This window comes from Hyla sarda, chromosome 3 (genome assembly GCF_029499605.1).
Source record: "Hyla sarda isolate aHylSar1 chromosome 3, aHylSar1.hap1, whole genome shotgun sequence".
In the NCBI taxonomy this organism is placed as follows: domain Eukaryota; kingdom Metazoa; phylum Chordata; class Amphibia; order Anura; family Hylidae; genus Hyla; species Hyla sarda.
Window position 1 is genome coordinate 168,155,585 of NC_079191.1, and position 25,491 is coordinate 168,181,075.

At 44.6% G+C, this 25,491-nt stretch overlaps 1 protein-coding gene across 4 annotated transcripts in view; it reads right to left on the bottom strand.

The window, feature by feature from the left end:
- Positions 1–25,491, bottom strand: part of TPRG1 (tumor protein p63 regulated 1) — a 123,539-nt gene that overhangs the window by 89,792 nt on the left and 8,256 nt on the right. For all 4 annotated transcript variants that reach the window (XM_056565460.1, XM_056565458.1, XM_056565459.1 and 1 more), the window contains 2 exons: positions 19,833–20,011; positions 14,475–14,566 (listed from right to left, as the gene is read on the bottom strand). In XM_056565460.1, the coding sequence (XP_056421435.1) occupies positions 14,475–14,566; positions 19,833–20,009 (269 nt within the window). In that variant the 5' untranslated portion in view covers positions 20,010–20,011. The remainder of the gene's footprint in view (positions 1–14,474; positions 14,567–19,832; positions 20,012–25,491) is intronic.

The following is a 25,491-nucleotide window of genomic DNA, read 5'->3' on the forward strand; positions in this document are numbered from 1 at the left end:
CTATCACTGCCGGGGCGGGACATCGCTGCCGTCGGTGATAAGCTGACAGCTGTCCGACGTTCCCGTCCCCAGCGAATGGCCGACATAGGCAAGTTTAAAGTTTATTTTCTGTATCTTTTGCAGCCCGGGCACAGGTATAGGTATACAGCGTACAGCAGTGGTCTCCAACCTGCCGTTGGCTGTCCGGGCATGCTGGGAGTTGTAGTTTTGCAACAACTGGAGGTCCGCAGGTTGGAGACCACTGGCGTACAGTGAGTTTCATCGCCGGCGGCCCCCAACAAAGAGGAGGAGAGTGCATGAAGGTGACATATGTGAGTAGTACCCCGCTGGGCTGATCATTAATTGGGGGGAGCAGAACAGTGCTGGCAGGTCACATGATTTGGGGGGGGAAGCCGAACACCACGCGTGGGTCACATGATTGGGGCGGGGCGGGGGGGGGGGGGGAAATACCGCTATATACCGTGGAACCGCCGTAAGTTAAAAAATACCGTGATACACATATTTGGTCATACCGCCCAGCCCTACTGTGTAGTGTACCTGGTGTTTGACTTGGCTAAAGTCAAAAGTCCTCTTGACCTTTAGCATGGCCACCAACCGGTGACCGTACCACTGCACCCGATGCATCGTCAAAATGACGTACACTTACTGCAGGGGGGGGGGGCCATCAGAGAGAGTGTAGTCAGGCATCTGACACTAGAAGCTGCACATAGCAAGACTAGTGTCCAAATCCTCCCACTGCACTTTATAAATTGTGGCCACAGCAAAATGAAAACTGAAAGTTGCTTAGGTAAGGCTGTTTGCTATTTTATGCGTACCCACAAGTCGCACACTAAAAAAATAAAAATAATAAAGTGTTTAGGCGCATGTGCAACATTTTGTGCTCATGGATTAAGCAAAAAAAAAAAAAAAAACTCTAAATGCGATGAGAAATCTTCCCCACTGTGTCCTTATTTCCTTATTGCAAGACAGCAGTATCAAATGTTATAAAGTGTAGTTAAATAATGTCAGCATAACCTTGTTACACTAAAACACTTATTATAAACCTGTTCAAACATCTATAAAGACAGAGGAGCAAAATGATATCCCTTCCAAACCTTACTGATCAACAGAATAAAGTGTGTGTTGTTCTCTCTCTTTTTTTAATATGTACTCTCTCTTCCAAAGAACTAATATGGACATCTATCAACGGGTTTAGTCAGGTTTTCTTTACTATAATTGTCGCAAAATTGTCACAACTGCGACTACGTGTGTTTTCGTGTGACAATTTGCATGAAGAACAAGAAAAGCAAGAAAATTCAAACTTGCTTACGTAGTAAATTATTCAAAATGGATTTGCTTTAGTCGGGTATTTATCAAGTGCGACAGTCGCAACTGCGCAAAAAAAAAAGCCGCAACAAGGTTAAAAATTGACTAAATTTACTCCAGCTCAAAAATGGAGCAGAAAAAGCTACTACCAAAGTAAAAAAGGAAAAATTGCTTACGTGAAAGAAAATTACCAACAGGCTGAAACCAGTTGATAAATAAGTCGCACATAAGCAAAAAAAAAGTAAGGAAAAAAATTACAAAAAAAAAAGAATACATAAGCAAACATTGATAAATGTCCCTCTAAGAATTGCTGAATTGTCAAAAGAGAAAAAAACTAAAAAGGTGTCATTTTGTTATATTTTAAAAATAACATGTTGATACCAGTCACCAGATTTTACCCTATATAAGTACTGGTAACATGTTATATAGGGTAAAACAATGTTTAATACCAGGCCCCAATGTCCTCCAAACTCTTCTCTATGGTCTAAAAAAGTAGTTTTAAAATTGTCCTACTCCATATGCTAATCCGCGTAAGTAGTCATCGGGGTGTGCTGCATCCTGAGGTAGTCGCGGCGCTACTGTGCTGTAATGACTCCAACTCATGTGTGATTTACAGCACAGCAGACATCACTCTGCCCCCTCTGCTCAGCGAAGTCTCGCACTAGTCCATAAGCCACTTCATGCCCAGGGATAGTGCTGCTTCTGGGCCTGTGCAAGAGTTCAGTGACCATAGAGAACAGAATTGTGATGTAGGAGTGATTATAGTTCAGAGTGCCGTGACTTCCTCAGGGGCATGCAGCATCCTCAAATAGTCACGGCACTCTAGGTCGTAATTGCTCCTACTTTGGCGTGATTGACAGCCCGGGGTATCATAAGGTAGTTACGACATGGGGAATTAGCATACAGCACTGGACTGTTTTGAAACCATTTTTCTACACTAAAGAGGGCAGGCTGGGTGACATCAGGGCCTGGTAAAAATCTTATTAAGAAACGTGTTGCCATTAGGTATATAGGCTAAAATCAGATGACAGACTGCCTTCAATTCCCATTCTTAGAATATGTTCACATGCTGCAAATTTTATGCTGAAGATTTTATCAACATAAATACTAGGCTGAATTCAGCTGCAGATTGAACGCACACATAAGGCCTGTCTACTTTTGCATTGGGAGTTGAATTAGGAGCCTCTGTTGCAGATTCCTCCAAAAATCCCAGACAAAATAGTACAGCATGCAACAATATTTTATCTGGTTTTTCCACATCTCAGCTTTTCATTTTAGCAGAGCTTGTTAAGATATGAAAGCTGAGCTGTGATTGGTTGATGCCAGAAAATAATATGGTTTTCAAGCAGAATGATAAATTGGAGAGTTTGTGTAAAATGTTTAGATGTTTTAGACTCTTGAGTCTCGCTGGGCAAGGGGTGTGGCATACAGAGTGCCCAAAGTGTTGTTAAGAGATTTCAGCTCTGAAGCTTGCAGAATTGTGAGAACAGCTCAGAACTGCATCTGTAAGGCTGCATTCACACTACGTTTGAAGCCTACGGCTGCTGGTCCCACGCAGCTTCTCATTCACTTTAATGAGCCGACTGGAGTCAGATAGTAACTCCGTTCGACTCATTTTTGCCCCTTATCCGGTTTTGTGACCGGACACTGATCGCATTGGGTCAAGAGAGACCCGATGCGATCAATCCCTTATCCCCTGTACTACTACCCCCAACATGGAACAGACTGTTCCATGATGGGGATAGTAGTACAAACACTAATGAAGCCTCCCTGGCTGACTGCATACTCCCACAGTCAATGAACTACTTCTCCCATCATGGAAAGGAGACTGTTCCATGATGAGTAGTAGTAGTAGTCTGGCTGCAGGAGTCTGCAGGCGGCTGGTACGTGTGCTCCTTGATGTTCTATATTTATGTTAAAAATGTCGGCAATGCGCAAAGTTTGACAGCGTAAACAAACCTTGCGCAGCTAATAAGTTAGTGTCCACTGCATTTTTCACTCCACGGTGCAGGAACAATAGACAACATCTGAAAATGTTCCACCAAAAAAGGTGCACAAAAAAAAGACGCAATAAGTGGCACTGCGCAAAATTATGTGTCAAAAAATAACCATCAAAAAGGGGTAAAATCATTGATAAATGTCCCCCACATACTTTATTTTATATGCTACAGGAATATGCTATACAGCAGTGATCCCCAACCTGCAGCTCACCAGCTCTTGCAAAACTCCAAGAATCCAAATAATTCTGTTGAAAAACACATCTGCATGACATGGCAAAAGTTTTTGGAAGTGACAGTAGTGCATTTTAGGCAAAAGTTAAATGTGACCACCCTGAAGCCCCACCTTCAACCATAGATGGATGGCCATGTGAACATACCCATAGTTACAGGGGTGAAAAAGTAAGAACTGCATGTCTTCATGTTATGCTGCAGTGAGGAATATTGGGGGAGATTTATCAAAACCTGTGTAGAAAAAAGGGGCAGTTGCCCCTAGCAACCAATCAGATTGCTTATTTTACTTTGCAGAGGCCTTTTTTTATTTTTAATTTTTTTTTTTATTTTTTTTTTATTAAAGCAGAAGTCTGATAGGTTGCTATGAGCAACTGCTCAATTTTTTCTCTGCACATGTTTAGATAAATCTCCCCTAAAGTCTTTGCTTTAGGCATTTTTGATGAAAATGATGCCATGCAATCTCTATGGGGTGTATATTTAGGAGTGTGTAATTTATGTAACATGGGCCTATTCCCCTTGCTGAGTAATATGGCAGATAAACATGGTGTAATCTTATTGATCTACCGCCCTCTATTTGTATAGACAATGCTGCACTTCAGAGCATAGTGATGGATCTTAGTGAAATATTAATGAACTAGATGTCAGCCAACTCATTTATTTTCCAGGTATGAACGGACCCGAATGACACATAAATCCACAATACAATGACCAAAGGGCATAGGAAGGTATCAAGCCCTTATAGTTAGCTAGCAGGGGCAGCCTGGTTTTCTGCCATCTGGACACCTAATAACAGTTTTTGGCTTGGTAGCAATTCTCTAGGGCAAGCTCGAAGACAAACATTCAAGCAACATGTTCCACCGGAGCTAATGAGGAAACCGCAAAAACTATAAAAGTGCACGGTTTAAGGGATGGGTGATAAATGTTGTTTACGGGAGGAAAAAGATAGATAGCTTAGTCTCTTGCATCATGTCCTCGACGGCCTTGAAAAGATGTTGTACTTCTATGGTCTCATTTAATTCAATGAGGTGACATAAAATAGCACTAAACCCAGAAATGAATGAAAGACAATCACTGTCTGCCAGCCTGTAATGGCTTCTACAAGCTCAAGGAAAAAAAATTGTCTTGTACTCTAACACTTTTGACTGGTATCAATAGCAGTCAAAGCAAGGAGTATATATTTCCTCCCAAGAAAAGAGAAATCGGTCTAAAGCTTGACATATGCATAAGACTGTCTGCTTAACAATGCAAAAAAACAAGTATATGGCTGGCATGCTGCTTTGCTTGTGGTGCTCCTCAGAAGGATATCAATCATTTGAATTTAAACCTAATACTATAGTGGCACACATATTTACTCATGCCATGAGAGTCATTGATTCATATATTCCTCATAAACATGTATAAAATTGTATGGGCCAACACCCCAGGCCCACTATCCATGAGACAAGATGTGAACCATAGACACCAGAAGCACACATTCACTATATAGGTGCACATTTATCAAACTGTGTGAGAGAAAACGTGGAGAGATTTTCCCACAACAACCAATCACAGCTGTGGTAAAGTGAAAGCTGAGCTGTGATTGGTTGCTGTGGGGAAAGCTCTCCACTTTTCTCTCACACAGTTTGATAAATCTGGGCCTATGTGTATGGTGGTAAAAGAGACACTAATACTATGCATGGTGGGAGATTTATCATTGCTTTTAGAGCATTTTTTTGTCTATGTTTTGGCGCAGTTCAGGCGCACGCAGCATATTTTGAGACTTGTAATGCGCCTTTTGATATAGACAGTTTTACTCTTTTTGCCTACCCGTAGAACTATTTCTTTATGACCATGCAGTGGTCACATATTTATAATTTGCGACTTGTCGCTATTTTGTGCGCAAAGGTACTTTTTTAGGCGCAAAGCTACACTACCTACCAGTAGGCGTGAGAATAATTTCTACCTTCCACAATTCAACCTTTAACCTCTTGTAGACGACAGTGTCCCACTCCCCTTCTATGACACACAGGAGCTGAGCGGGTCATAGCTGGGTGGTCCTGGTGCCATCTGCCACAAGGTCCCATCTCTAATGCCAGACATCACCGATCACGGTGATGCCCGGCTTTAACCCCTTAGACACCGCAATCAAATTTGATTGTAGCGTCTAAAATGCAAGTAAAAAGGTCCCGGCAGCTCTGTGAAAGTAAGTAAAAACACCTAACCTGCCAAATGCAGGACCCGGGAAAGTGTCTACGGTACTTCCCTCCCTCACAAGTGTCTAGAAAAAGTGTATGTGGTAGAGCTTTTCCCACCACAGCAGAGCTGCGCAAAATTCATCATTCTGCTGCACCTTCTTGATAAATAACATGCATGCTAGTAAAACCTACCACCCAAATAAACGTGGGAAAATAGCTCTACTATAGACACTCTTTGATAAATCTGGGCCTGTATCTATTATAAATCATTTAATCTAAACAGACCTATAAAACATATATGGAACAGTCTAAAGCTAGCTATACACTTAGGAGAAGATTTATCAAGAAATGTCTATGTTAGATCAAATTTCCACCTTTTTTTTGTCTATACTTTGACTTGCATGCACCTTATTCATCAATAATGCGCAGCGTAATGATGAATAAGGTGCAGCTCTCCTTTAGCGTGAAAAGTTGTCTAACATACACCTTTTCTAAAAAAAAATGAGTCAGAACAACATCCAGAGGTTTGGGTTCTCAACCCATGGTACATGTACCCATAGGGGTACGCCACAGGTTGAGCGTTGGTATGTGAAAGCGCCGACAAATACTGGTCATGCACTGGCAAGTACTTGTCAGCGCATAGCCGGGCAAACCTCCAGCTGTTGCAAAACTACAATTCTCAGCATGCAGTGACAGAAGGGCATGCTGGGACATGTAGTTATGCAACAGCTGGAGGCACACTACTATAACTTTCAGAATGCCCTTTGGCTGTCCATGCATGCTGGGGGTTGTAGTTATGCAACAGCTGGAGGCACAGTGGTTGCAAAACACAGAGTTTGTTACATAACTCAGTGTTTCCCAACCAGTGTGCCTCGCGCTGTTGCAAAACTAAAACTCCCGGCATGCATGGTCTGTCAGTGCATGCTGGAAGTTATAGTTTTGCAACAACTGGAGGCACACGGGTCGGGAAACACTGATTTAGAAAACAATGTTTCCCAGACAGTGTGCCTCCCGTTGTTGCAAAACTACAACTCCCAGCATGCCCAGACAGCCGAAGGGCATGCTGGGAGTTGTAGTTTTGCAACAACTGGAGGAGAACAGATTGGGGACCACTGTGTTGTGGTCTCCAAACTGTGGCCCTACAGATGTTGCAAAACTACAACTCCCAGCATGTCCAGACAGCCAAAGGCTGTCTGGGCATGCTGGGAGTTGCAGTTTTGAAACTCCTAGAAACAGCAGCGAAGATTAGTGACGATCTTCACTGCTGCCTATGATGCCGACGCTGCCCCATTGCTTCCCCCATCCCCGGTTTTATAATTATCTGTTCCCGGGGCCCGGGTACACGCTACTTCTGGCTGCGCAGCGCAATGACGAGTGACATCCTCAAAGCGACGTCACCGCCAGTGCGCACAGTGACAGCTCAGGACGCCGCAGGTGCCAGAAGTAGCGCGGACCCCGGGAACAGGTAATTATAAAACCGGGGATTGGGGAGGCAATGGGGCAGTGGCGGTGGTGGTTGGACTAGGAAGGACCCCAGGACAGGCAGGGGAAGAGAAGCGGGCGGCGGTCTCTGGCCCCGCAAAAGCCGCTGCAGTTCATTGATTTAAATCGCCCGCTTTAAATCATTGATCTGCAGTGGCTTCTGCGGGGCCGGGTGGGGGTAAATAGCCGATAACTTATACCGGAATATCGGTATAAGTTATCGGCTATCGGGCTGGTAACAGCGGGACTTCTGCCAGTTAACCCATGCGATGCCGCGCATTGCCAGGTTAAATGAATGCCGTCTATAGATGGCGGAATGCCCGAAGGACCTCCGCAAATCGCCATCTATAGACGGGATTCTGCGGGAAGGGGTTAAAGGTTGAATTGCGGAAGGTAGAAGTGATTCTCACACCTACTGGTAGGTGGTGTAGCTTTCCGCCTAAAAATGTACCTTTGCGCACAAAATAGCGACTTTTGACAAAAGTCGCAAATGATAAATATGTGACCACTGCATGGTCAAAAAGAAAAAGTTCTACAGGTAGGCAAAAAAAAGTAAAACTGTCTATATCAAAAGGCACATAAAAGTCTCAAAATATGCTGCTTGCGCCTGAACTGCGCCTAAACATAGACAAAAAAAATGCTCTAAAAGCAATGATAAATCTCTCCCATAAAGTATTGGTTAGAAGCGGCAATCTTTCCCCACAAATGTAGAATGTTTAGTACTCTAGAAAGAAGTGACAGTCCTTGTATATATTACATACAGTAGTTGGTTAATCCCAGATTTGGACATTTATAAAGCTTTACGTCTGTCCGGAATTAAAAAGATTGGATCATGGTGATAACTCCCACCGCATTCTGATAGCTTGTTTTGGGTCCCTAGAGTGCAGCCACATCTTTTAATTTTGCATCAGTAAAAGGGAGTTTGCAACAAATGGTTCTTCGTGAGGCTAGGTTCACATTGCCGTTTGCATTTGAGCCGATCGGACCCTAGAACGTGTCTGATGCAAACGGCTACCATCGGGTCCCGATGGACCCCACTAATGATAAGTAGTGCACCATGCTGCTTTACAGCATATTAATGACACCCATATCATTCGATCAGGCGGGCTTCCCAGCATCTTCTATGAAAGTGAAAGTAAAGTGATCTTTACTGTGGCAACCATTAGGAAGGCCAAACTGCAACTCCCAGCATGCCCAGACAGCCAAAGGCTGTCTGGGCATGCTGGGAGTTGTAGTTTTGAAACATCTGGAGGGTCACAGTTTGGAGACAACCGTTAGTGGTGCCCAAACGGTAGCCCTCCAGATGTTGCCAAACTACAACTCTCAGCATGCCTAGGACTGCCCAGGCATGCTGGGAGTTGTAGTTTTGCAACATCTGTCCCTTCAGATTTAGCAATTTTCATTACATTTTTGAAAATTGCTGCTCTACTATGAAGCCCTCTAATTTTTTCAAGAAGCAAAAATATGTCCATTTTATCATGCCAACATAAAGTGGACATATTGTATTTGTGAATAAAAATAAAATGTATTGGGGATATACATTTCCTTACAAGTAGAGAGCTTCAAAGTTAGAAAAATGCAAAATTTTCAAAATTTTCATGAAATTTTGGGATTTTTCACCAAAAAAGGATGCAAGTAATGCCGAAAATTTACCACCAAAATAAAGTAGAATATGTCACGAAAAAACAATCTCAGATTCAGAATATTCGGTAAAAGCATTTGAGTTATTAATTCGTAAAGCGACGGTGGTCAAAATTGGGAAAAAGGGCTCAGTCCTTAAGGTGAAAAAGGGCTGCGTCCTTAAATGGGCACTGTCATGAAGTACAAAAATTGATATGTTTTAGTACTTAAGTACTACAACATATCTCTAATATACTTTAATTTAAAAAAGTGATTTTAAACAAGTTTAAAATCACTTAAATTCGGCCACTAGGGGTCGCCCTCCTGGTGGCCGAATGCATTCAGCAGTGACGTCACCACTGAATTTCGACTCATTTCAGCCTGGCAATGAGTCGAAATTCAGGCACTGCTGTGCTCGCTCCCGCCTGTCAAACAAACAGCACGCTGATAGCTGGGGCTGCGCGCATTGGCCAGCAACACTGGCCTCGCGCGCGGCCCCGCCCCCGTTACCCTGTCCGGAGGCAGCGCGAGCACTCATTGCTGCGCTGATCCTCCGGATGGGTAAATCTGATCTGAGGTATTATATTAGCCGGCAGTAATATCGTGCACGGCAGGCCGGCGTTGCTCCTCTACTCCTCCTCCCTGGATAGCACATGCACAGCTAAACAGGGAGGAGGAGACCCCGGAGCTGCCTGCCGTGCTATTGGCAGATCGTCTATGCAGCGCTCCTGACAGGAGCGCTGCATAGACGATCTGAGGGCGGAAGCAAGCGCCCAGCAAGGCATCAGTGACGTTGTGCCTGCTGGGAAGCGCTGCTTCCTGCCCTGCTTTATAGAGCAGATTTAGAAGCACTAAATCTGCTCTATTAAAGCGATTTAAAATGTTTTTAAAGCCAGGTAGGTGGTTAGGGCTAGATTACTAATAGGTAGGGACATATTAGATTATATATAACTTGGTGGGAGCTACACTTTAAAGGGGTTAATTTAAAAAAAAAAAAAAAAAAAAACACACAACAGTAGGTTTCCTTTCCTCCTGTGCCTGAAAAGACAGTTTGTAGCTACTATTTTTGTATGGAATTTTTTTTTATGTAAAAAGAAACAAAGCAATAAAAAGTTTATATGTACACTAAGTGCTGGCCATGCATGGTTGTCTGGACTTTACTTATGGGAGTCACCCAGGTAAGTTGTACATGCTATATTAGCAGCCGCATATATCACCTGACATCCCATTAAGGGTTTAAAAAACATTGGGGTCAGCACTTAGATAATCAATATGAGTTTGGCTCTTACACTATGTCCAGTATATACAGTCATCGCCGTAAATGTTGGCACCCCTGAAATTTTTCAAGAAAATTTAATATTTCTCGCACAAAAGGATTGCAGTAACACATGTTTTGCTATACACATGTTTATTCCCTTTGTGTGTATTGGTACTAAACCAAAAAAGTAATGAAGCAGCAAATTGGACATAATGTCACACCAAACTCCAAAAATGGGCTGGACAAAATTATTGCCACCCTTATATTAATATTTGGTTGCACACCCTTTGGAAAAAATAACTGAAATCAGTTGCGTCTTATAACCATCAATAAGCTTCTTACACCTCTTAGAGGTGCAAAACAACCCCAAAACATCATTGAACCTCCACCATATTTCACTGTAGGTACTGTGTTCTTTTCTTTGTAGGCCTCATTCAGTTTTTTTGGTAAACAGTAGAATGATGTGCTTTACCAAAAAGCTCTATCTTGGTGTCATCTGTCCACAATACGTTTTCCCCAGAAGGATTTTTGCTTACTCAAGTTCATTTTGGTCCTCCTGGGTCTCCTGCCATAGTGTTTCATTTAATTTAAATGTCGACGTATAGTTCGCGCTGACACCGATGCTCCCTGAGCCTGCAGGAAAGCGTGAATATCTTTGGAACTTGTTTGGGGCTGCTTATCTACCATCCGGACTATCCTGCTTTGACACCTTTCATAAATTTTTCTCTTCCGTCCACGCCCAGGGAGATTAGCTACAGTGCCATGGGTTGCAAACTTCTTGATAATGTTGTGCACTGTGGACAAAGGCAAATCTAGATCTCTGGAGATGGACTTGTAATCTTGAGATTGTTGATATTTTTCCACAATTTTGGTTCTCAAGTCCTCAGTTCTCTTCTCCTCTTTCTGTTGTCCATGCTAAGTGTGGCACACACAGGCACACAATGCAAAGACTAAGTGAACTTCAGGTGTCATTTTTATATTGCCCACACCTGTTCCTTGCCCCATGAGAGTTTAATGGAGCATCACATGCTTGAAACCAATCTTATTTATCCACAATTTTGAAAAGGTGCCAATAATTTTGTCCAGACCATTTTTGGAGTTTGGTGTGACATTATGTCCAATTTGTTTTTTTCCACTTCCTTTTTTGGTTTAGTTCCAATACACTCACAGGAAATAAACATGTGTATAGCAAATTATGTGCTATGGCAATATTTTCTGTGAGAAGTACTTCATTTTCTTAAATGGCCATAAATGTTGGGGTGCCAACATTTACAGCCATGACTGTACTACTGCAGGACCTCTTGGAGCATTGGTTCCATTGCAGCATGCACTGGCTAATGAAGGGGGCTTTCTAGTATGGACTGCTGCAGAACCTCTTTGACAACTGCTTCAGCTGCAGTATTTAGTGGCTCATGAAGAGGCTGTTTAACATGTACTACTGTAGAGCTCCTTTAGCTGTCGTGTTTTAGTAAATAAAATACCTTATGATTCCCACCACTAGAGATCCTTTTACACTCAAGCCGTTAACATGTCCATCATTTGCAGCACCTTGGGTACAGACCATAAGGGTTGGTCTGAGTTGCGCATGTAAATGAGCCTGCTGAGAGGGCCAGGAGCACGCTCATATTCTCAGTAAAAAGAGAGGAGGGCAACACACAGCCGCATGCTTTGATAGGATGCGGGGCTACCAATCAAAACACTTAACTAGTCTCTGTGACAAGTGAAAAGTTTTTGAAGTAACAGAAGTAAAAGAGCTGTGAGTGTGGGAGGGTCATGTGACTAGGGAGATAAAAATGGCCACCAGAAACAGGAACCAAAGAGAAGTGAGAAAAAACTGCTTAACATGAAAAGGTGAGCACTGTTATTGCCTCCAAAATACATGACTGCTTCTTAAGCATTTCTCTAGAATTTGCATTGCGTTTTAACTAAACCTGTTAGTTTATTTTTCAACTGAGTCTACTGTAGACTTAGTCGACTAATATCTTATGGCAGTTAGTCGACTAAAACAATTCAGATTACTAAAATATAACTAAAATGAAATGTTGTTTTATCCAAAAAGACTATGACTAAAACCAAATCAAAATTTGTTGTCAAAATGATCTCTGCTGCATAGATTATGGCCACTGCAGAGAATATATAACATTACATGCCACCCTTCCATGTAATGTATCGATGTGCCAAGTTTGCTATTCTGGATCATAGGAGGGGAGTTCCAGAACAGGGCAGATGGACATAGGTCTTTATAAAACATCCTGAGGGAATGGATATCAAATTTTGCTCTAAATTTGTCGCGGTCACTTTTTTGTGGCTTTTCAGGTAGACAATTTTCTCTAGATTGTGTAGGTACCGTATATACTAGAGTATAAGCCGACCAGAATATAGGCCGAGGCCCCTAATTTTTTCCCCAAAAACCCAGGAAAAGTTATTGACTCGACTATAAGCCTAGGGTGGGAAATACATCATCCCCCCATGTTATCATCCAGACCCCCGTCATCATCACCACCTGTCAATCCCTTCATCAGTGGTATTCAACCTGCGGACCTCCAGATGTTGCAAAACTACAACTCCCAGCATGCCCGGACAGCCATCGGCTGTCCGGGCATGCTGGGTGTTGTAGTTTTGATACCTCTGGAGGTCCGCAGGTTGAAGACCACTGCTGCCTTCGTCATCATCCAGCCCCCCCTTTTGTTTTGTACTCGCCTCCCCTCGGCGGGAAGTGAGGGTGAGCTGGTCCGGGCCATCTATTCTGCAGGGACCGTCCGGTGGGGAGGATTAGTCTTTGCGGGCTGTCCATTTTCACCTGGGGGGGGGCTCTTCTCCGCGCTTCGGGCCCGGCCCCAGACTAGTGACGTTGCCTTGACGACGACACACAGGGACGTTGCGCATGAACGTCCCTGTGCGTCGTCATCAAGGCAACGTCACTAGTCCGGGGTGGGCAGGCCCGGAGCGCAGAGAAGAGCCCCCCCGGTGAAAATAGACAGCCCGCAACGACTAACCATCCCCATCGGACGGTCCCTGCAGCATAGATGGCCCGGACCAGCTCACACTAACTTCCCGCCGAGGAGAGGTGAGTACAAAACAAAAGGGGGGGCTGGATGATGACGAAGGCCGCAGTGGTCTTCAACCTGTGGACCTCCAGAGGTTTCAAAACTACAACACCCAGCATGCCCGGACAGCCGATGGCTGTCCGGGCATGCTGGGAGTTGTAGTTTTGCAACATTTGGAGGTCGCAGGTTGAAGACCACTGATTAAGGGATTGACAGGTGGAGAGTTCACTCGAGTATAAGCAGAGGGGGGCGTTTTCAGCACAAAAAATCGTGCGGAAAAACTCGGCTTATACTCGAGTATATACGGTAAGTCAAAATCAAGTTGTTTTGTTTACAGTGACCATGAATTTATCGAAAACCTACACCAGCTGTGACCTTACTTACAAAACTGGCTGTGGAACGCAATATATTTATCACATGACATGCAACTACTTAAAGGGGTACTCCACTGCCCCAGTGTTCGGAACATTTTGTTCCGAACGCTGGGTGCAAGCTGTGGCCGTCGTGACGTCACGGCCACGCCCCGTCAATGCAAGCCTATGGGAGGGGGCGTGGCAGCTGCCACACCTCCTCCCATAAACTTGCTTTGAGGGGGCATGGCGTGACATCACGAGGGGGCATGGCGGTGACATCACCACCCCCGCAGTCCACAGTGTTCGGAACAAAATGTTCCAAATGCTGGGGCAGTGGAGTACCCCTTCAATAAATTTGGTGCATGTACACATTACCAACACGCAAATCAAAAAGGTGTACAACAACTGTTCACCTACCCCACCCTTGATAAATTCTCCCCCTTTATGTTTCTGTGTGCCCCCATTCCTGAAAAGCAGGAGGACACAGACCTCACTGACCTGCTGTTTAGGCATAAGTCACAGAGGCTGTGTTAGATGCATTAACCCTTTTACGTACCGTAATTGCTACGTAACCGGTAAATATCGCAGCCAATGAAATCTTGTATTGCAATATACTGTTTCTTTAAGAAAAAGAAAAAAGCTTCCCTGGATATATTGTGTACAGTGTATCCTCAACAAGCTGTTCCTTGCCACCTGCTCAGCGCTTTAATTACAAGCCGTATCTCCATTCTAGACTACCGTGTCAGCTATGGTGGTTCAATGTTTTTGTCATTCTGTTTCTTCAACAGCAACCTACTGGGAATATGTTTAACTAGAAACAAATAGAAAACACGATTCCAGTGCCAGTGCAGAGCTGGCACACAGTACTCACTGTGCCAGACCATTTACAGCAAATATATTCTCAGTAACAAACAGAAATGAGCACTTATTGTACCATAGAGGAATAGCCTTGAAGATGGCTGATAGAACTACTGTCTTCAGCAACGCCAGAAAGGGATACTCACTCTGTCAGCAGCCAGGCACTGTTAACAACTTCCTTCTCCTTTGATAACAACTGGTTTGTCAGATCGTCAATGGCTTGATCAAAGGCTCCTGGCTAAGAAAGACAAGACAGGAACATATTTAAAGTGAGCAGTCAACTAGGCTTGACCCAGTTATATCAGGGATCCCATTAGAACATATTCTTCAAATACCCCTTACAATATTTCTCTTCACTTTTCCATTAACAACATAGTTGCCAACAGTCCAATATATTCCTAGAGCATGCTAAATAGTCCCTAATCAACCAATAACTCAAAAAAGCTTTCCTGGGAAAAATGGGGTCTCCATCTGCAGTTAAAAAAAAAAAAAAAAAAATGCATACTCACTCCCCATGCTCCCCCTTCTGTTCTGAAGCTGTCCAGTCCCCGCTGTGATCCTCTTCTTCCTACTTCTGATGATGCTTTGTTCAGCAGGAACTGCCTGCTCAGTAAGTCACTGGTCAGAGTAGACCAGTGTTTCCCAACCAGTGTGCCTCCAGCTGTTGCAAAACTACAACTCCCAGCATGCCTGGACAGCCTTCGGCTGTCCAGGCATGCTGGGTGTTGTAGTTTTGCAACAGCTGGAGGCAAACAGGTTGGGAAACACTGGAGTAGATAGTTCCTCCCCACATGAGCCATTGTTAGAAGCAGGAAGAACAGATCAGGAGTGGACGATTTGAGAATGGCAGCAAGGGGAGCATGGGAGGTGAGTATGCAGACTTTGTTTCTTTTACTGCTATTTACAAAAAAATAAAAAATAAAAAAACCCTTTCAAGTAAGGGTGGGTTCACACCACGTTTTTGCAATACAGTTTTGTATCAGGTTTTTGATTTTTAAAAAAAAAAAACAAAAAAAAAACGGATTCCTCAAAACCTGACTAAACTGTCTCAAAACGTGTGTACAAATTTTTATCTGTATACGGTTGATGTCTGGTTGCATCCGTTTTCTTAAGAAAAAAAACGTATACGTTTTTAACTTTTCACTCCATTATGAATAAAGTTTTACTTGTTTGATTGAAATTCCAAGAAAAAAAAAACTGAGCAAAGCCAAAAACCGTATAGAACCGTACGCACATACAGTTCTGTACGATTCCCATTGACTCCCATGTTAAAAAAAAAAAAATAAATGTATACGGTTTTTTCATTTGGACCAAAAACCGTGGTAGACCACGGTTTTCTGTCCGGAAAAAAAATAAATAAAAAATAAAGTAAAAAAAAACATATGGTTTGAAAAACTGAGACAACCGTATACATTATGGTGCATACGGTTTTGAATGGGAAGTCTATGGGGCGTGGTTTTCTGTACGGTTGCAACCGTATGCCGAAACCGTATAGTAAAATTGTGGTGTGAACACACCCTAATATCTGTATATATCTATAAAGATAACAGCCTCATCCATCAATGGGTATACATGATACATAGCATTATTTTCGGAGATAATGTTGGCCCAAAAAGTATTTTATAATGTAATCTGTGTCACTCTGTTATAAGGCAGGAACATGTGGAATGCTGCTGGGGTGGAGAAATATCTTGTGACTTCCAGTCACGGTTTATCGCTATCACTGGAATACATTGTACTCTGCGTGGATGAATACAAAGAATACATATGTCTGTCAGCTGCCATGGTTAGCAGCATGGAACATCTAGCGTGAGTATACAAAAGCTAAAATAACCAAGAGCATTTATGCAGGCTACACACAGAACAACATACAATACACAAATGGCTATGTAAAACAATGCAACAATAGTTCATCATTTCTTATGGCTGGGCCTATATCATATCAGTGGTTTTATATAAGAATAGAAGCTTGCACTCACCGCTCCTGTAGACTTTTTCATACGGCCAGTCCGTTCCGGCAGGGAGACTTCATTGATGCGGGGTGCTCAGAGGCAAACAGCCGTTTTCGCACAGTAGGGGTGTGTGCATCTTCTGTTCGGAAGAAGCACACACCTACTGTGCGAAAACGGCTCTTTCCCTCTGAGCACCCCGCATCAATGAAGTCTCCCTGCCGGAACGGACTGACCGTATGAAAAAGTCTTCCGGAGGGGTGAGTGCAAGCTTCTATTCTTATATCGTACCTTGCATATTGCTTTAGCTATTTTAAGCTTAGCACCCCGCAGTAGCACTCTTTTTCATTACACTGGCTGCTGTCCTGTTTGTTGGGATTAGCGTTTTCCCTGGCTGTATACATGGAACAGTCTGATTGTGCCCTCTGAACTGGTCTCTGTTATTGGTTTCTATCAGTGGTTTTGTTTAGGAGATAATCCACAAGTATTGAATACATTAGAATATGATCACATAGGCCCTGATTTACTAAGAGTGTTGTGTAGGTTTCTTTGTGGGTTTTAATTCCCTACAATTTATTGTCCACGGTATTTACTAAGGTTTCCCTACATTTTACACTTTCCCTACATTTAGCTTTTTTTTTTTTTTTTTTTTTTTTTTTTTTTTTTTTTTTTTTTTTTTTTTTTTTTTTTTTTTATACACATGCTCTGATCTGTCGGGTTTTCCTCAGCTCAAATCCACCACATTATCTGTGTAAACCTTAGTAAATATGTTGGGTTTTGTGAAAATGTCGGGAACACGCCCCCAAAGGATAGGGGATAAGATGCCTGATCGCAGGAGTCCCGCCGCTGGGGACCCCCGTGATCTTGCACGCGGCACCCCGTTTGTAATCAGTCCCCAGAGCGTGTTCGCTCCGGGTCTGATTACAGGCGACCACAGGGCGGGCGGCGTGTGATGTCTCGCCTGCGCCCCCCGAGTGACGTCACGCTCCGCCCCTCAATGCAAGCCTACGGGAGGGGGCATGATAGCTGTCACGCCCCCTCCCGTAGGCTTGCATTGAGGGGCGGAGTGTGGTGTCACACGGGGGCGGAGGCGTGACGTCACACGCCGCGGGCCCTGTGGTCGCCGGTAATCAGACCCGGAGCGAACACGCTCCGGGGACCGATTACAAACGGGGTGCCGCGTGCAAGATCACGGGGGTCCCCAGCGGCGGGACTACCGCAGTCAGGCATCTTATCCCCTATCCTTTGGATAGGGGATAAGATGTCTAAGCACCAGAGAACCCCTTTAAGTCTTTAGACTGTGTTCACGTGTAGAATTTTTACACATTTTTTACATAATTTTGGCTATTTTTTTGCCGCAATTCTCCCAAACCACAATAAAAATAACAAAAAAACTCAATGGCCCTCATTTACTATTGCAAACCCGACATGTTTTGTCGGGTTGTGCGCCAGATTCTGTCGCATTGCGGCAGAAATTCTGTCTGCGCCAGATTTTGCGCCAGAATTGAAAAAAACCCTGACTAACTCTCCATTTTGCTAAGAAAACATGGAATGGGGCGTGGCCACCGGGGAAGTGGGGCGTGGTCTCGGAAAAGGGACGTGTTCGACATTTTCACAAAAACCCAACATATTTACTAAGGTTTCCACATAAAATGTGGTGGATTTGAGCTGAGGAAAACCAGACAGATCTGAGCATGTGTAAAAAAAAAAAAGCAAAATGTAGGGAAAGTACAAAATGTAGGGAAACCTTAGTAAATACCGTGGAAAATAAATTGTAGGGAATTAAAATCCAAAAAGAAACCTACACAACACTCTTAGTAAATCAGGGCCAATGTGTAAACACGGCCTCTGGGTAGCTCTATAACTACCATATACAGTGGTCCCTCAACATACGATGGTAGTTTGTTCCAAACGAGCCATCGTTTGTCGAATCCATCGTATGTTGAGGGATTCGTGCAATGTAAAGTATAGGAAGCTGTACTCACCTGTCCCCGCCGCTCAAGATGGTGTCCCCGCCGCTCCCGATGGTGACCCCGGCCTCCGCTGGTCCCTCTGCTGTCTTCTCCGGCCCTCTGCTGTCTTCTGCAAGGCCTTACTGGGCCTGCGTAGCGACGTCATTACACCGCTGCGTACGCCCTTCCTATTGGATGACGTGCGCAGCAGCGTATTGACGTCATCGGAGAGGGCCGAGAAGACACCGGAAGACCAGCGCTGGACCCGGAGGGCACCCCGGAGCATCGTGGAGGGGTAAGTAATACTTACCACACCACTCGGGGAACATTAAGCTGCTATCCGGCAGCAGCTTAAGCATTTGGCGCTGCCGGATAGCACTTAATGCGATGGCCCCGACATAAAAAAGCATCGTATGTCGATGCTGACATCGACATGTGATGGCCTCTGAGAGGCCATCGTATGTCGATTTCATCATATGTCGGGGCCATCGTAGGTCGGGGGGGTCACTGTATATCATGATACCATAGAGATAGCAGCAGCAGTACACAGAGCAGGGAGAGGATAGGTTCGGGTGCAGAAGCGATCTGATAATATCATCCTGTAGTTCACAGGAAGTCAGCTGACCCAGAAAAGACCATTTCCTCAGACACATAAGGGGAGATTTATCAAAAACTGGGTGCGGAGGTGAGGTTGACCAGCTGCCCATAACAACCAAACAGATTGCTTCTGTTATTTCTCAGAGGTCTTTTTCAAAATGTAAGAATCCATCTGATTCATTGCTTTGGGCAACTGGTCAACTTTCATAGACACAGATTTTGATAAATCTCCCCAATTAAGCACTGTTATTTCATATGGGTTAGACTGGTGATCACATGACCCAGTTACAGTAATTAAACACGTGGATGTTACTGTACTGGAATAAAACTGATTGTGCTGTAGAACTAGTGATGGTGAGCGTGCATGATATGGGTATAAAAACTAACAAAAAATATAGAGAGCTTCATTAAATGCAACCATTTGTATTCTAACAGATACAGTGTATGAGATAGATCACTACTGCAGTGGCTAGAGATGAGCGAACTTACAGTAAATTTGATTCGTCACAAACTTCTCGGCTCGGCAGTTGATGACTTATCCTGCGTGAATTAGTTCAGCCTTCAGGTGCTCCGGTGGGCTGGAAAAGGTGGATACAGTCCTAGGAAAGAGTCTCCTAGGACTGTATCCACCTTTTCCAGCCCACCGGAGCACCTGAAAGCTGAACTAATTTACGCAGGATAAGTCATCAACTGCCGAGCCGAGAAGTTCGTGACGAATCGAATTTACTGTAAATCCGCTCATCTCTAGCAGTGGCAATACAACTACTGTATATATAGATCAGTGGTCTTCAACCTGCGGACCTCTAGATGTCGCAAAACTACAACTCCCAGCATGCCCGGACAGCCGTTGGCTGTCCGGGCGTGCTGGGAGTTGTAGTTTTGCAACATCTGGAGGTCTGCAGGTTGAAGACCACCAATATAGATCATTGGCATGGAACTCTGAGCCCTAAAACTGCAGATCCCAGCACAGTGTATGCACATTATATAAATGACATATTTGCTTTACCCTGGCAACAAAGAACTTTCTCATGACGTATTGTTGGCTGGAACGGGTTTCGGAATCATGTGGCTTGCTCTCTTGAGCCTGTTTATTCTGGGTGTCCTGGTTGACTCCTGATGCCGGAAGATCTTGTGCTCCAAGTGCCACTGGACGGAATTCTCCCTCTTGCTGAGGCTGCGCCATTTCTGAGAAGTAAGAAATGAGACTATGGATACTTGTTGGCTGTCGGATCTGGTCATACACAAAGAGCACAACACTAGTTTTCGGAATTACCTATAATAATAGAGAAGAGTGCTATAGGGAACAATACGACACTGTGTAGGTGTCACACCCCAAGAAACGTTTACAGTCTCTGCACATATGTGTGTGCTGAAGGCGTTACCATGGCTTAGAGACTATTTCAGGGTAAACTGACTGTGCGGAGTCAAAGCTACTGTCATGGCTTTGTTGCAGCCTTACATTAGATTGTTTCGTTCTGTACTCCCATATACTGAATAATTTATTCCAATACACTATATCTACAATACATACACATGCCATATTAAAGGAGTACTCCAGCGCGCACATTTTTCCTTTTATCCCATCCGGGCTGCAAAATAAAAGAAAACACACTTTCTCTTACCTGCCAACGAGCCCACGGAGCTCCGGTACAGGTGTTGGGTCCCCGGGCTGTATTCTTCTTACTTCCTGTTAGCCCGGCACGTCACACGGAGCTTCAGCCTATCACTGGCCGCAGCAATGTCCCGCCTCGGCCGGTGATAGGCTGAAGCTCCGTGTGACGTGCCGGTCTAACAGGAAGTAAGAAGAATACAGCCCGGGGACCAAACACCTGTACCGGAGTGTACCGGAGCTCCGGGGGCTCGTTGGCAGGTAAGAGAAAGTGTCTTTTCTTTTATTTTGCAGCCCGGACGGGATAAAAGGAAAAAAAAAGTGTGCGCCGGAGTACTTCTTTAAAACCTGTCCAGAGGAAAAGTTGCTTAGTTGCCCATAGCAACCAATCAGATTTCTTCTTTCATTTTTCAGAGGCCTTTTTAAAAGTGAAAGAAGCGATCTGATTGGTTGCTATGGGCAACTCAGCAACTTTTCCTCTGGACAGGTTTTGATAAATCTCCCCCAAAGTCTATTGTACAGAAGCTAAAGGACAGAATACAGTAGATGTTCTATGTTTTTATCAATGGATCTCATGCACTGTTGTCTAATATCAGTGTTTTCTTGTTTGTATTCAATGTGCACTATGGGACTCTGAACATTAAAGGGGTACTCAGGTGGAAAAAAAAAAAATTTTTAATCAACTGGTGCCAGAAATTTAAACAGATTACTTCTATTTAACATTTTTAATCCTTCCAGTATTTATCAGCTGCTGTAAACTACAGAGGAAGTTCTTTTCTTTTTGAATTTCGTTTCTGTCTGACCACAGTGCTCTCTGCTGACACCTCTGTCGGTTTCAGGAGCTGCTCAGAGAAGGAGCAAATTACCAACCTATGCTGCTCTGGACAGTTCCTGACATGGACAGAGGTGTCAGCAGAGAGCACTGTGGTCAGACAGAAAGGAAATTCAAAAGGAAAAAAAAACTTCCTCTGTAGCATACAGCAGCTGATAAGTACTGGAAGCATTAAGATGTTTAAATACAAGTAATTTACAAATCTGTTTAACTTTCTGGCACCAGTTGATTTAAAAAAATAATAATAATTACCGGAGTACCCCTTTAAAAGGGAATGTTTTATCCAACTAGCCCCTAGAACAATGATCTTCAACCTGCGGACCTTCAGATGTTGCAAAACTACAACTCCCAGCATGCCCGGACAGCCGTTGGCTGTCCGGGCATGCTGGGAGTTGTAGTTTTGCAACATTTGGAGGTCCGCAGGTTGAAGACCACAGCCCTAGAATATCATGACGATTTCTTCCAGCTACAAATCCTCTTTCCAGAACCTACTAGAAAAAAAACATTATGATCCGCAATCTTCCAAGATGTCCACATCATACATCAATAAATTCTTCTGTTGTATATGCTGGAGTTCTGCCATACAACAAAGTCTGCTGTGTAGACTGGAAGTCATTTTCTCTGTTCATCTCTATGAAAAAGGACATGGAACGTCCCATAGAAGTGAATAGAGAGAGTGACTTCCAGTCCACAGAGAAGAGTTCATATATACTGGAATGGGATCATATACGCAGATGAAAGCCCCTGGTAGGGGAAAGCAAAGTACTATGGGCAAGGATTTTTACATGTTACAACTGTCTAGGCCAGTGTTTCCCAACCAGGGTGCCTCCAGCTGTTGCAAAACTACAACTCCCAACCAGGGTGCCTCCAGCTGTTGCAAAAAAGCTGTTGTAGTTTTGCAACAGCTGGAGGCACCCTGGTTGGGAAACACTGGCCTAGACATCTTGTCGGGTTCTAAAACCTTAGAACCCAGCGACGACAGCAGTAGAAAAGAATGGAGAAAGTAAATACAAGTATTTTTATGTTCACCACCTCCCTGAGCTGGTTTTTAAATGGGTTATCCACCATAAGGTGATTTTAGTAGTACGTACCTGCCAGAACTGAGTATTTCCTGTTGAATTTCGCTCTCTAAACTACACATCCCAGAATTCCTTGCTTGTAAGTGTGAAGTCACTTGCCTGCCTCCCTCCCACACATCAGCCACCCCACCCATTGCAGCACAAATGAGCTGCATCAATTCAAAGACCAGTGTTTCCTAATCAGGGGGCCTACAGCTGTTGCAAAAATGAACTCTCTCCAACCAGCAGTCGCTCCACCCATTGAAGCAGGATAGGCTACCTCTGATCACCTGACTAGTGATGTCAGGCCTTCACGCACTGCAACCTGGGAAATCCCAAGACAAGTAATTTTGTATGCTGTTAAAAATAAATATTGGAGTGAAAAATCACAGAAGAATTGTGAGAAAACCGTCACACACAGGTACAGACACTATATTATGAACTACACTAACTTTACAGCCCCTGTAGCATAGTCAAATAAAAAAGATCCTGGAATACACCTTTAAATCTTGATTTTCTCCTCGAATACTTCTTTAAAGGGGTACTCTGGCTCCAAGACATCTTATCTGCTATCCAAAGGACAAAGTCTATGGGAGGAGCCGTCACGCCCCTTCCCATAGACTTGCATTGAGGGGGTGGGGCGTGACATCACACGGTGGTGGAGTCGTGATGTCACGATACTCCGTCCCCATGGTCGGGAGGCATAAGACTGAGCCTGCAGGGCTTCCGGCAGTGCTCACAGGTGGGTGCTGCGTGCTAGATTGCAGGGGTCCCCAGCAGCAGGACCCCCGCAAATAGATATCTTATCCCCTTTGCATTACATGCCTGGTTATACATATCTGGGGATAGAAGTTATCTTGGGACTGAGAATACAAAAGCTAAAAGCTTAAAGTGGTACTCCGGTGAAAAACTGATTTTTAAATCAACTGGTGCCAGAAAGTTAAAACAGATTTGCAAATTACTTCTATTAAAAATTCTTAAAGGGGTACTCCGCCCCTAGCATCTTATCCCCTATCCAAAGGGACCCCCGGGATCTCCGCTGCAGCATCCCGCTATCATTACTGCACAGAGCAAACTCGCTCTATGCGTAATGACCTGCGATACAGGCGCCGGAGCATCGTGACGTCACGGCCTGCCCCCTCAATACAAGTCTATGGGAGGGGGCATGGCGGCCATAACGCCCCCTCCCATAGACTTGTATTGAGGGGGCGGAGCCATGATGTCATGATGCTCCGGCCCCTGTATCGCAGGTCATTACGCACAGAGCGAGTTTGCTCTGTGCAGTAATGATAGCAGGGCGCTGCAGCGGAGATCCCGCGGGTCCCCAGCGGCGGCACCCCCGTGATCTGATCCTTTGGATAGGGGATAAGATGCTAGAGGCGGAGTATCCCTTTAATCCTTCCAGTACTTATTAGCAGCTGCATACTACAGAGGAAATTCTTTTCTTTTTGGATTTCTTTTCTGTCCCAACCACAGTGCTCTCTGCTGACACCTCTGTCCATTTTAGGAACTGTTCAGAGTAGCATATGTTTGCTATGGGGATTTTCTCCTGCTCTGGACAGTTCCTGACATGGACAGAGCTGTCAGCAGAGAGCACTGTGGTCGTGACAGAAAAGAAATCCAAAAAGAAAAGAATTTCCTCTGTAGTATAAAACAGCTAATAAGTACTGGAAGGATTAAGATTTTTTAATTGACGTAATTTACAAATACGTTTATCTTTCTGTCATCAGTTGATTTAAATGGGCACCGTCACCAAACCTTTTTTTTTTTTATTTTTTTTTTTTATGATGTAGTACTTATGTACTACAACATGTGTCTCTAATATAAATCCATTAATTTCTTTTTCATTAAAATAGTTTATTTTAGTTAATAAAACGGCCACTAGGGGTCTCCCTCCTAGTGGCCGGCTGCAGGCTGGCGTGAAGTCACGCTTGAATTCGGACCGATGCCGGCCGGGCAATCTGTCCTAAATCATTCTGCCTGCGCTCGCTCCCTGCCTGTCAATCAGACAGGCGGGAGTGAGCATTGGCTCCCTGGCCTCACATGCCGGCCCGGCATATACGCGCCACTGCTGCTGCTCTGCACTTGGCTATGGCTTTTGCAGGGGGGAGCAGGGTTCAGAGCTCTGCAGCTATAACAAAGCTATTGTTTTCAACAGGGGGGAGAGCGGGGGGGGGGGGGGTAGTACCGCAGCCATGGCCCTAACAAAGTTATTGTTTTCAATAGGGTGCCTCCAGTTGTTTCACCACTACAACTTCCAGCATGCCCTGACAGCCAATAGATGTCAGGGCAAGCTGAGACTTGTAGTGGTGAAACAGCTGGAGGCACCCTGTATAGTTGAACTAAGGGCGGAAGTCGCCCCCCCAGCAGGCATCAGTGACGTCGCGCCTGCTGGGGAAGTCTGCCTGGTAAGTGAGCACACTACCAGGCAGACCAAAATCCATTTCTCAGGTAGTCAAAAAAAAATTTAAGGCAGGGAGGGGGTTAGGGATAGATGGGCAATAGGCAGGGACAGAAAAAAAAAAAAAAAAAAAAAAGGATGGTGGGAGGTACAGCCGGGACCCGCGGCTAATACAGGACATAACCGATCGCGGTGATGCCCTGTATTAACCCTTCAGAAGCGGCGATCAAATCTGACCGCCGCACCTGAAGCGAAAGTGAAACTAACCCGGCTGCTCAGTCGGGCTGTTCTGGACCGCCACGGTGAAATCGCGGCGTCCCGACCAGCTTACAGGACACCGGGAGGGACCTTACCTGCCTCCTCGGTGTCCGATCGGCGAATGACTGCTCCGTGCCAGGGTCCCCTGCATGGCCGGCGCTCTCCGTCATCATCACATCATTACGCACGCCGTCCCGTCATCCAATAGGAGCGACGTGCGTAGCAACGTGATGGCGGCGACGGAGAGGGAGGATCCTGGGCAGCAGAGACATTCCGGGGCGACGGGGACACCCCAGGGATAGCAATGGAGGGCGACATCCAGGGCAGCAGTGACGAGCGGTGACTGGTCCGGAGCGGCGGGGACACGCGAGTATTACCTCCTATACCAGTGGTCTTCAACCTGCGGACCTCCAGATGTTGCAAAACTACAACTCCACAATCACTGAGGTCCACAATCACTGTCCTATACTTTACATTGTATTTGGTTCTGAATCTTTTTTTTTTCTA